Below are 14,008 nucleotides of genomic sequence, written 5' to 3'. Positions count from 1 at the left end.
TTGTAAATTCGTTTTACAATCAGACAATATTATCCTTGTCATTTTATTCTATTTAAAAAAAGATAGAATGCTGTTAGAGCAGAAGCAGAAGTTGTCCGTTTGCCAAACGTCTGAAAATTCTTCAAAATATTATAATTACGGGTTATAAACCGGCAAACGTTGTTTTAGCTCTTTGTTTTAATGAATTTGAAGTCGCCACGGTTTTTATTGAACATATTTTTGTTCCTCTGTATATTAGTACAGGCACGGTTACTAAAATATCTGAAAAAATAAAAAACAATATAACCTTAAATTCGTCAATAAAACCGTGTTTATGCGAAACAGGTGACGGATCAAGATCAGCTTGGTGTTTTAGAGATCAAATATACTGAATTTTTAAAACAGTAAGTAGTTTTTTCGTTCGAAACATAATTTAATACAATTATTTCAGAGAATCTGGAGAGTATCCATAAAAATCCAAAAGATATACAGCTATTTGAGAGATGTAGAACATCCGTTCATAAATTGTTGTATAATATAGGATTTAAGTGGTGTAAAGATAGCCCACGAAAGGGTTTAATGGAACTTCCAGAGATTGCTTTTAAAAGATTACAATTTTTAAAAACATATAATAAAATCAAGGAAAAAATATATTAATTTATATACTTAAATGAGACATGTTGCTGATGGCAAGATGATAATAAATGTAGTGTAAAGACAACAAAAGTTGATGGAAAAAGGTAAATGTTGGAATAACTATCTATTAGGTTTTGTTAGTCATAACATTTATTCATTGCAGACATATAGTCCTTCATGCTGGCAACATGAATGGTTTTATTCCCACTGCAGAATTAGTGTTTCCCTAAGTCCAAGAGTGACTACCGTGAAGAAATGAACCATAACTTGTCTTTTCAGTAGTTTTAAAATCCGCTTGTAAAGAACTTGGAGGAATTATCAGTTATTGTTATGTACAATGCACCATATCTACCATATATATAGTACACTGGTGGAGAAAATCGCAACAAGTTCATCAACAAAGGCTTCAATTAAGGAATGACTTAAATTACATAAAATAAGTTTCGAGGAAATCATGTTAAAGAATGAACTATCTCAAATTGTTACTCGGTAAATATAAATGAAATATTTAATTGCATTTTATGTAATTTACTTTTTTAGAAATAAGCCTGAGAAAAGATACATAGTAGATCAGATTACTGAATGTTATGGCCACAGCGTATTATATCTTCCTCCCTATCACTGCATTTTTAATCCAATTGAGTTGATACCCCGTATTTCAAAGAATTATTACAATATATATTCAAGTCGAGGAAGATATTAAAAACAGAACTGTCTGGATTTATGGAAAGAGGCATTGCCGAAAATAACACCTTCGGTTTGTATGAGCTCGATCAGACACACTGAAGAAGAAATTGACAAAGGGTAGAATCTTGAGTAAGTTTTCAATAGATTGAAAATAAACAGCTTAGTTATTCATTTGATTAATGTTTCTGAAAGTGACAGTGATTGAATAAAACCTTATGAATGATGGTTTATGATTCAATGCTGACGATTACCAAGACAGGGCGATGAAAGAGGAAATCACTAAAGGTTGGTATACAATTAATATACTTTAGTTGTAGAGAATTGTATTATAGAGTGTGAAAGCTTTATGAGCATGTCTGTTATTGTTCAGAATATACATGAACGTTTGCTTAAAATGCATGTATGGCAAATGCATTAAGGAGAATGCAGTGATTAAATGTAGTTTTATCAAGAAAGATGTATACAGATAGTAACAGGACAAACAAAAGAGAAATATAGTAATATAATAATGGCTTTACAAGCATACATTGCATCGAAAGAAACAAGAACTAAGCGTAAAACATAAATATGCTCTCTGATGAAAGTAAAATATATTACTCAGATATACAATTGTTAGTTGTGTGGATTAGGCATTCGGGGGATACCACTACGTACAAAAACGCGCCTAGAACCCTACCGGTACTAGTATGAAAAAAAGCTCAATGTATATATAATAAAACAACTCTAACCTATAAATTATTGCACCTGTAAAATTAATTGTAGTTTTAAGTTCTTCGATAATAAATGCATTTGATGTACTCTGATGTTAAAATAAATTATATTTAATAGAATATTTGTTCATTTATTTTATTTATATTAAAATTTTGTTATATGTCAGAGCCAAATTGTACTAAAACTCAGAGTTGCTGCGACAACATTGCGCCGTTTTGACAGGTCTCCCGTGTCACTGCTATTTTGAATTGGCAATATATCATTTCTTTAAATTTTGTCAAATACATACTAATATATTAATTCCGTACTACCCTTGCTTGTATATTAACGCAATTACAACAGAACAGTAGTAACAAATTAATTTATAAATTAAGATTGTAATTATTAAGCATATCTAATGTAATATGTATTTAATAAAAACAAATTATTTAAATGAAACTTATGAATATTTTTTACTGATTAGAACTGTTAACTATTTTCGATTTTACAATCCGTTTTTATCACATTTGAACCGAAACTTACCATGTCTTCTTTAGAATCTACAGGTTTTCCTACTATAAACTTTTTCTTAAATACGACGACTAGAACTCCTACTGTGAAAAATACGGCACATACTGACAAAATGGGAATCAGAGCTGCGTTCAGCTCAGGAGATTTTATTGCTGAATCGACTGGTCCCAAATCATTTTCATTAGTTTCTTTTTCAGAAACCTATACAATAAAGGCAACATTTATTAAACATAAAATTTCAATATGTCGGAAATATTCTTACCTTATCAGTTGTCTCTTTGATTTTCAAGGGTTCCTTTGAGGTAGTTTCATCCAAACTATTGTTAGGAATATCTGGATCGACGATTCTCACTGGTTTCAGTGATGTTACGTTACTAGTCTGATTCTTGGGTTTCTTGGGCCTTTCTGGGTAAGTTTTTTCTTGGAAGTAAGGCCGCGTTGGCATTGGCGGAGGGTTGTTAGCAATATTTGGTGGTGGGTTATTATAACTGTCCAAGTTCGGTGGTAAATTAGAAACTTTTCCGGGTGGTGTATTTGGCGGACGTGGATTGAATCTTGAAAATGGATTGAATCCCGCCGAATTGAAGCCATTTAGTGATCCGGGGAATGGGGGCCTATTTACTGGTGGTTTGTATGGGGCTGATGAGTTTAAGATATTGACGTAGACTTCGGTTTTGGTAGCCAACTCTCCATTGGACATAGTTACGTAAAGATGTATGTCTTTTCCACCCTGGAATTAGAAACGATTATATTTAGTAAGTTTTATTTAGTTTTGCTGTATATATTAAGTATTTGCATGTATTTTGATCATTGTTATGTACACTGAAAAATCGAAGTGTCAAGGAATACAATATGTGAAAAAGTTGTACTTGTTAAAAATTTATATTCGGACGAGAACCTAAATGTTTAGTAGTTGACGAATCAACTGTTTTTAGGCGTTTCCATGCGATGTGGCCAATTTAAAAGGAGGGAAAATAGCTACCACACCAATTGGCTCAAATTGTCATTTTAGACCATTTCAGCATCTCGGCTTCATTATTTGTTATAATTAGCGATGAAAAGTGGATCTACTGGGACACTCCTAATCGCAAAATGTCATAGGTTAATCCACGAGAACGGTCCATATCAACCTTGAAGCTAAATATTCATGGCCAAAAAAATTGCTGTGCGTGTGGTGAGATCAGCAAGTATATGTATAATGTGTTATAGCAGATATCTATGGACATCAATTAAACAAATTAAATGACGTATTCTTGAAAAAAAAACCATTAATAACAAGTGTAACAAATTCAGCATGACAGTTAAAGTTATGTCCTACACAATGTACTGACTAAACATAGCGTCTTTTAATTGGAATTTTTTTCAGATCGATGCAGCATAGCTTGGCTGCCATATGGTTTTCAAATGCTGAAGAAGTGCGAAAATGAATCGATGATTGGATGGCTGCCAAACTAACATCGTTCTTTCAACACGGTATTGCCATACTGGGAAAGCTGGAGAGAATTTGTAGAAAATAGTGGATATATATATATATATATATATATATATATATATATATAAACAAAAATTTCAAGATTTGTCATTATTATAATAGATGTAATTTTAGTATGAAAGATGTGTTATACTCATTGGGACATTGACATAGAATTATTTTAAAATATTTACACTAAGCCGGCTACAGAAAAAGCTCCAAGAAATGTATATATTCATCATGAGTGGGAAGAGATTGGGATTGGGAAGTGATTTTACAAATTGCTTCATCAGTACCAACTTGGTTCATATTTTATTTTGATAAGAGCGAATTCCAAATTCTTGTAGTTCTTTTTTTGATGAATCTATGAAAAGATGCCATTCTGCTGTATCGTATTGTTGTGCTGTATATTATTTCCGTTTTCAGCATAGATATAAAGTATATAGACACCAGTGAAAATACTGAAACAGTTTTTTTTCGTTATAGACCTCTGAAATGCTAAGTAATTTAAAAAAAAACGCTCTATAATGTTTAATAGGAAGGTTGTTGACTTCCTGTGTGTTGACAACGACTGACCATGCAATTTTCTGATGGCCAATTATATTGTAAGAGCAGTTTGGAGAAATATTAATAGACACTGCAGAAATCTCACAATGTTATTAAACTGTTTTCAATAGAAGCCTGTAAAAATCACTTGGTTCAGTTTTGAGTCCGATATCTTAAAGTTCTTCATCAATGACATCGTAATTTACCCGAAATATGGCGAAATAGTGCCCACAATAATACAGCATATTTGCTTAATATAAATTCGTTCCGACGCTTTAATAAAACTACTCAAATTAAAATTTTATTTAAAAATATCAACGTCTTACATTTATGCTTGAGACCAAACTCGCCGTAATTCCTTCCAACTAGTGGTTGATACTATATTTGAGATACATTATATTCGTAACTTTCTCCATTATTAGTACCAATATCCAGCAACTTATTTAATCGAAACCCACTCGATTAATGAAATAATTTTTTGAACAGTATAATTTTTTTAGGGCGCTTAATATACGCTTGTGGTTGTTTTTAATTATATAGAAGGTCACTTAAAAACAGTGAAGGTTTTAGAATTCAAGGATCAATGTAATCTTTTAAGTTAAACGTCGAACTTCTAGGTCAAGTTGTAAAAAGACAAATGATTTTCTCGTCAGATCGATTAATAATGCAATACATCTTAATATGGTCGCCCGAACCGGATAATGTATGTCTTAACATGGAGATTCGAGATATAGATAACACTCCTTTGGTCTACGAAGTTTTTACTTATTTCATTTTATAGCCATGTAGTTTATATACAACCTGTTGCTTTTCCGATATAGTTTATTGTTTTGTGAATAAATCAAAATCTAATCATATATTCAATGTTATATTTTAAGTAATATGAGGGAAGATATGATGATGCTGTTAACAAATTTTTTAAAAATTATTATTTGTAATATACACTATTATTATTGAGTAACTCTGGTAGCAAAAAGGAAGCAGTTAAAATTAAAAGAGGTTTTTAGAATCGAGAACTTGAAAAATAGTTATTCAAGTTCGTATGTAAATGAAGGCGACATGTCAGATTTATTTTGAGCGTAATACGTCTTAGTTATTCGTCTTATAAGTTAGTCAGGATAATGTGCATTTGCGAATATTGCTTTAGTTCTTATTTTAACAAAATTTTGCTTTATGTTAATTACATCTGGAAACTCTTATGAGAAATGTTTTTGCCGGAAACATTTTTTTAATAAAAATTACAAAATCGCATATTTCTCTTAAATATTTAACTTAGAAAACTGGAATTATAAATAGACAAAAAATGGGTTTATTTGTTTAAAATTTTAGAAAACCTTTTTCCATAAAGCATGTGCAATTTTTTATAAGAGTATAAAAAATAATTTGAAAATAGACTAATACCTCTAACAGATGAACGTTAAACTTAACATAGTAATGATGTAGAAAAATATAAAACTTAACAATAGTGCCATTTAGTGCCATAAAATAATACTCCAATTCGTGTTCACCAATATTAGCACAAAATAATAACGTCAAATAATGGTCACATCTCTACTTTTAAGGTCATTGGAAATATCGGATTTATCAAAATTGTACTGGATATAGACCATCCATAGTTATTTTGTACATACGTCATCAAGATGTTTAATGTATTGCTTGCCGCAATTTGTAAATTCGTTTTAGAATCAGATAAAATTTTCTTTTTTCTTTTATTCTAGTTAAATAGAGACACAATGCTGTCTGATAAATACGAACCTGTAACCGAACTCATCTGCCAAATTTGTCCGGTTGTCAAACCTATGCAAAATTCTTCAAAACAATCGTGATAAGAGGTTATAAACCAACAAATGTTTTAATGCTTTACTTGTTTTGATAAATTTCACATCGCTGCTTATTACTCTGATTGAAAATTCCGAAGCCACACACAACAGATTGCGTCTCTAATCAGTTACTTTGAACAGGAACGAGATAATGGAGTAAAATTCGTTGGAAAGGTAAGCATTTTTACTGTTAAATATTAATTTGCTGCGATTTTTATTGAAAATATTTTTTAGTATTTTGCAGATGCACTGAATGTTAGTTTGGAAACGGTCACTGAAATATCTCAAAAAAAAAAGAAAAAATTATCAAGATGATAGAAAAATACAATTTTTAAAAGTATATAATAAAGTGAAGGGAGACTTATTATTTCAATTTATTTATTTAGATGAGACATGCATATTTCAGAATGGGACCAATATACCCAATGTTCACTCGTAGCAAGATGATGGACAATGCGAAATTGACAAATGATGGAATTGTGAACAAATATTAGATAGATTGGTAATTAACAACTTACTTATTTATTTTAATGAAGTTTTCTGAATATGATATGGTTCAATGCTGCCAATTTCTAAGACAGGGTGATGAGAGTTGAAACAAATGAAGTATATAATTAATATATGATAACTTTAGGAAATCTTATTATAGAGTGTGAAAGTATATGTGCGTAATTGTTTAGAATATACATGAGCATTTGGTTAAAATATGTCAGGATAGAAAGAATAGTAACTGTATTGCGATAGTGATTTAATCTAGTTTTATCAAGAAAGATGTATACTGGTAGTAACAGAACAAGCTAAGGAGAAATACAGTTATATCAAAATCTCTTTACAAGGAAACACTGTAACGAAGGACACTAGAACTAAGCGTGAAAGGTAAATATGCTCTCTAATGAAAGTAAAATATATTACTTCCATATATAATTGTTAATTGGTGAACTAAGCCTCCAGCGGATACAACTACATAAAAAAGCACCTAGAACTCTAACTTATAGGTGGTATGCAAAAGAGTTCAATGTATATATTATCAAACACAACCCTAACCTACAAACTATTATAACTATAACTATTATTAATTGTAGTTTTAAATCCTTCGGTAACATATGCATTAGATTTATTGTAATGTTAAAATACATTATATTTGGCAACAGTATTTTTGTTTTATTATTTTATTTAGATTAGAATTATGTTGTGTATGTCAGAGCCAAACTGAACTAAAACTCACAGCTGATAAGGCAACATTGTGACGTTTTGATATCTTTGGATATAACTTTGGATAAACTGTATAAATATTTGTATGTGTGAATATTGTGCGTGTCTAGGATTAAAATCAATTAAGGTGTTAGTATTAACATCTTAGTATTAGGCTTTATATAGGGACCATAGCTATTTAAGTTTTCCCTTCTTTCATCACGCTGGCAATATCAGTCTGTTGGCAATTTCCAACAAAATTTAAATAATTTTACCCAAACGTTGCGTAACTTTCCATAAACGTATTGTTTAAACTTGAAGCTTTTCCTCGGGGAAAAGCGGATATTTATCAATGCAAATTGGGTTGCTACCAACCAATGAAGAAAAAAAAACAGATTACGTAACGTAACGTAAACCGTAATGCACCTTACAGGCCTCCTTTATTTATTATAACTATCTAATTATGCTCGATATTAAATGGTCAATTTCAAGGAGTTAGAGTACTATTTTTTCATTTCAATTAATAAATATTCCCTTGTAGGCTTGCAAATATTATAAATTCAACTAGAATTAATCTCAGATTAGTTGTTCTAGAACGGCGAGATGAATTTTAAAAGAGATTTACTTAGTATAGTATGGATTGTATAAATTTACAGGGTAAGTGTAAATTTTCCAACAAAAGACAATGAAATAGAAGGAAATATATTTAGAAAAAATAAAAATAAAATCTCAACTGTAAAGTAGTTTTTCGCATTTTCAGCATTTTCTGAACAAATTAATCCCTTGCGTATTCGTTGATTTCTAAAGCACTTCCTTCATTGCGAAGTTATTGCTAGGGATGCAGAAAAATATATTGATTTTTCTTGGCCTATATATCGATATATCGATATTTTTTTAGCCGATATTTTTCAATATTTTTTCAAAATAAATTTAATATAATTCTCAATTAGCCTTTTAAATTGGTACTTAATTTTAAAAGTCTGGTGAATTTTCTACTATATATATACTTTTTTAGGATAATATTTCACTATTTTTATTTTTCCTTAAAAATATATTTTGTAAAATATCGATGTTTCTATATATTTTTTTAAAATATCGAAATATCGATATTTTTTTCATTGGCCTACATCCCTAGTTATTGCCATTACTGAGAAATAACTAAACAGATTTATAACTGTATAGTGGCGAATGCCTAATATGATTTAAAGATTACCTCTAAAGCTGCAGAGATCATTTGATATGATCTAAGTCATGAATTTTAGTTATATAATGCTACTAATATGAGACTAAATATTCTACCAAGTTCTAATAGTGTTTAGTCATATGATGTAACGAGAGACAGTCTTGACATTTTAAGTTTCATTTATGTTAGCATCGGATTGAATTGATAGTGTTAGCCTGGCAGTGAATCGATGTTAGAGATTCAACAAGTCGCCATTTTTTTCCGTTCAAATAAAATAGTTTTCAAATAAATTAAACGTTTTTACTCTAAACAGGTCTCATAACTGATACGGTGGGTAGGAATCGAGAAAGATTATACGGTCTTGTTATTTTGAATATTTTCAATTAACTGAAATTGTAATTACCGAAATCGGATAGCTGAAAACAGGCTAACGTTGACATTCCTTAGGATAGTTAAATCAGTAGAAATATCGCAGTGAAAGCTGTAAAGATTTGATTGAAAGTGTTCGAAGTCCCCTAGCGATAAACTATTGGTATTATAAATAATCTATGCTTTCACATAGACTGTTAGAATTTGGAGTAACCAACATTTAGGAAACCATTCCGTACAAAATACCTTAGAAATTTGGTTAAAACCAGTGCAATACAGATTATCAAAGGAAAACTGAAGGAGGTAGGTATATTCACAAATATTTTTAATACAAATATCTAGATGGAACAACTATGTTCAATTTTTAGATGGGATTTATTATATAGCGCGATTAATATACTGGATATTTTAATAAATATATGTGATACCTAGCGATGTAATGTGCCAAAGGATATGCTTATATTATAAAGGTTTGATTTACATGACAATAATATTTTTTCATCGAATCAGTTGCAAGAATAATATCATTTGAAGCCCATTGCGTCTCTGCAAGAGGTATCAGAATGCTGAAACTGTGTTACATTGGTGTAGGTGGAGAAATACCTTGATTTATCCATCCATTATAATATATCGTTTTACTATTTTTCAAGCTCTATAAACACCACACATAGCCCGATATGATTTTTCTAAAGATCAAAATTATAAGAGAAAATTATTGAAATAGTTGAATTATTGATATTCCTATGCTTCTCTATACTCGGTCACTTTAGTGAAAACTTAATGCTAATTAAGTATTAGCACCTAAAATAAGCTCAAAATAATTACGTTTAATTACATCCTGTCGATCTAAATATCTCCAATATTGAATTCATTATTTTTTATTGCTACGTTTCTGAGTCAACGAGCAGTGATCCTTTTTTAAAATATTTTCGTATTCGTTTCATTTTAAACATAAACGGCACCCATTGTACACAGAGTTTTCCTTAAAACATATTTTCTATAAGATATAAGTATAAAAGAATATTTTCTTAATAGAATACATTTTTATAATAAATTAACTTTGGGATAGCAGGATCCTCCGCTCGATCTTACTTTTCAAATTCGATAAAGAATATTGTTAGCGAATTTTGGATGGTTGAGGTGATTCGTTTATTGATTCTCATTCCACTTTTAGTCTCGTTTAGTTTACGAAGTAACCTTCAAGGCATAACTCGATAATATGAACGTGGAAATACGACGAAATGTATTCAGGAAAAAGACACGGCTCTCGCGGAACCCAAAGCTTAATTGAAAATACGTAATCTATGTATAAGACTTAAAATGTTTCGGTGATAAAATGGGAATGAGAGGGAATAATCTCGACAAATTGAAATACGGATTATTTTTTAAAATCTCCAGTTTATTATTTCGGTATTTCGGAGATGAAAATATCAAGCGATCTATTTTTAGACATTAATTAGGAAAATGTTAAATTTGTTATTTTTGATCGAACATTACTTCCGTTGTAATTAGCTAAAATTAGAAATTATTATTCATTCATTTGGGGATTATGTATTTTTTCTTTTGAAAGAATAACGACCAATATATTTTGTAACTGAAGGGTTTTGGTCGATGTCTTGGATATTTAAATTAAAAAGAAAATTAAACAAAACACGTACTAGTAAGTCCTTGTTTTAAGTAATATTTTGCCATTTTTATCTAAATATCGTTTGTGATATCTAGCTGATTCTAATATCAGTCTCCCGAGTTGCAAATAAAATAAAAAACATATATAGATAATAATACGACGAAATTTTTTTTTATTTATTGTCGCTTTCAACACTGTTGTGTTAATTAGTAATTCTCAATAGACTCATTTAATTTTCACGAACATAAAACTTATGTAAACGATCTTTAGCCTCAGTGAGATTCGATCCTAGTACATTATTATCGACGCACTAAACTCTTAGTCCACTCAAGATACATTACTCCGCAACATCTCAGAAAGGATTTGGCGCATGCGTACATACCGAGCATATCTATTATTTACATATATATATATATATCATATATATATATATATATATATATATATATATATATATATATATATATATATATATATATATATATATATATATATATATGATAATAATATATGTCCAGCTATTCTGTTTTTATGAAAACATCATATTACACATTATCATAATTTTTATAAATAAAAATACACAAATATAATAATAATTGATTTAATGTTGAAACTATATATAAGGATGGAAATAAACATTGAACATTTTTTGAAATAATATGTTTTATTTCAAACAATTATTGAATAAAATGAAATAATAAAAATAATTTCTTTATGCCTTTTTATTTTTATAAAAGCACCATATTTAAATAAATTTACATATTTGAACAATTAACAAGAGAACCGTATAAATATTATGATAGAAAAGACCCAGATCGTTTAGATCAAGGAGCCAGTATAGTTAAAAACAAGCGAAAAGGCCACCATTATAACAGTTCAATTGAGAAGTTTGGAATTGATTTGAATTTTTTTGAATTGAAAAATTAATTTTTTTATTCAACATAATTCCCTTCAAGTGTGATACACTGATTATAAGGACCCTCCAACTTTTCGATGCCATTTTTGTAGTACGATTTGTCCTTTGCTTCAAAATAGGCCTCAATTTCGGCGATCACCTCTTCATTCGACGAAAATTTTTTCCCAGCGAATATTCTTTTGAGATATGAGAACAGGAAATAGTTGGTGGATACCAAATTTGGATAATACGGTGGATGTGGAAGCAATTCGAAGTCCAATCCATGGATTTTTTCCACCGTTTTGACCGACTTGTGACAGTGCGTTGTCTTGGAGAAGCAACACCTTCTTTTTCTTCAAATGCGGCAGTTTTTCGGCGATTTCGTCCATCAAACGGTCCGACAAAGCTATGTAATTTGTCGTTGTTGATGGTCCTTCCTTTTTCAAGGTACTCAGTGAAAATTATTCCATGAGCATCCCAAAATACAGACGCCATAACCTTACAAGCCCACTGTTGCGTTTATCCACGCTTCGCGAGCAAGTTCATCGTGTACCATCCATTCGATTGAACTTTGGAGTGAATTGATGGAGCCACGTTTCATCCATTGTCACATATCGACGCAAAAACTCGGGTTTATTTTGCTTGATAATCTTCAAACACTGCTCCGAATTATCAACTCCTCCTTGTTTTTGATCAAAACTGAACTCGCATGGCACCCAGTTTGCACAGAGCTTTCTCATACCCAAATATTCGTGAATGATATGATGTACACATTCAGTTGATATCTTTAGAGTGTCTGCTATCTCATTCAATTTCAATTTACGGCATTCAAAATCAGTTTATGGATTTTTTAAATGTTTTCATGGGTAACAACCTCTTTTGGGCGTCCACTGCGTTCGCAGTCTTCGGTGTTCATTTTACCACATCTAAACTTAGTATACCAATCTTCGATGTTTGATTTTCCTGGAGCAATGTCCGGAAACTCGGCATCAATCCAAGTTTTTGTTTCTACTGTATTTTTTCCTTCAAAAAGCAATGTTTTATCAACACGCGAAATTCCTATTTGTCCATTTTATTTGAAAATAAGTTCCGACGGCTGTCAAATTTACTCACCCATCTTTTGAGGGTTAGGGCTAACTAAAAACATATTTCGAAATATGTTTCAGGGCCGGGGACTTTTCAAGTAATCTTTTATATATATATATATATATATATATATATATATATATATATATATATATATATATATATATATAGAGAGGAATTGGAACTAATTTGAAATAAGCATGCTGGAGAGATAAAATCCTGTGATTGTCTAACTTACTTTGCCTTGAAGGGATTCATTTAAATAAACTGTTCCGCTGGTGGGATCTATCCTGAACGGCAAAGGTTCCGGCTTTTGATTCGATCCATAAAACTCAATCGGTTCCAGTCCGTACGTGTAGTTAACTCCGTCAACAATTTCCCCGTGAGCCTGTGCAATCCGGCTTCCTACCGGTTCGTTATCGGGGATTTGCCACGTCCTTTCGATGTACATCGACGGAGGGGGTTGAAATAATTGAGAGTGTCCTGTAATTAAATATATCTATTAATAATACTCTTCTTTGTCGTTAAAATCTCTTTTAAAGTTTATTTTATTTTTGATTGTAAATATAGAATATAGTCTTTCCAATTAAACAACCAATACATATCACATAGTTGATGTCGAGTGTACTGCCAAATTCCGTTTGTAAAATCGTAAATTTCGTTTTAATATCGGAGCGGATTTTTCCTTCTCATTTTACTAACTAGCATTACTCTAATTAAAAAGTGGGATAATACTGTCTGATGCGTCGAAACATGCAACCGAATCATTCAATAAAATTTGGTTAGTGTTATAATAATTAGATGTTAAAAATCGTCAAACGCTCATTTGATTAATCTCCTACTGCCATTTAATATGTGTAATTACTCTGACTGAAAATGCCAAAACCGTTAATTAGCGAGGGTCAAGAACCCATTGCGTCTCTAATCAGTTATTTCGGGCGAGAACTAGAAATAATGGAGACCCTCTCTTGCCAGTGAAATGCTTTAGAGAGGTAATTATAGTTTTTATTAAATATTAAGTTGTTGTAGTTTTATTGGAAATATCTTTAGCGTGTTGCAGCGGCACTTAATATTAATATAAGCATTGAGGGCCGGTGAACACAAAAAAGGCACAATACAAAGCGGGTGATGAATCAAGATGAGCTAAACGGTATCTCCATTCGAGAGTACATTTATGAAGTGTATGAAAGCAGTGAGTAATTTTTTTCGAGCTCTTTCAGGAATGTATGTCATCCACACTATTAGGCAACATAGGATTCAAATGGTGTAAAGATATATATTAAATATTTGTATTTTA

At 30.7% G+C, this 14,008-nt stretch overlaps 1 protein-coding gene across 1 annotated transcript in view; it reads right to left on the bottom strand.

Annotated features, from left to right (window-relative positions):
• Positions 1-14,008, bottom strand: part of Cad96Ca (tyrosine kinase receptor Cad96Ca) — an 82,764-nt gene that overhangs the window by 30,842 nt on the left and 37,914 nt on the right. Inside the window, exons 2-4 of the mRNA XM_076394615.1 lie at positions 12,950-13,194; positions 2,786-3,253; positions 2,536-2,724 (exon numbers count right to left, since the gene is read on the bottom strand). Of these exons, the coding sequence (XP_076250730.1) occupies positions 2,536-2,724; positions 2,786-3,253; positions 12,950-13,194 (902 nt within the window). The remainder of the gene's footprint in view (positions 1-2,535; positions 2,725-2,785; positions 3,254-12,949; positions 13,195-14,008) is intronic.

This window comes from Rhynchophorus ferrugineus, unplaced genomic scaffold (assembly GCF_030347505.1).
Source record: "Rhynchophorus ferrugineus isolate W39M unplaced genomic scaffold, kcgeb_rfMv2 rfM2, whole genome shotgun sequence".
Taxonomy (NCBI): Eukaryota; Metazoa; Arthropoda; class Insecta; order Coleoptera; family Curculionidae; genus Rhynchophorus; species Rhynchophorus ferrugineus.
The sequence above is the reverse complement of the archived record's forward strand: the minus strand, read 5'-3'. Positions and strand labels throughout refer to the sequence as shown.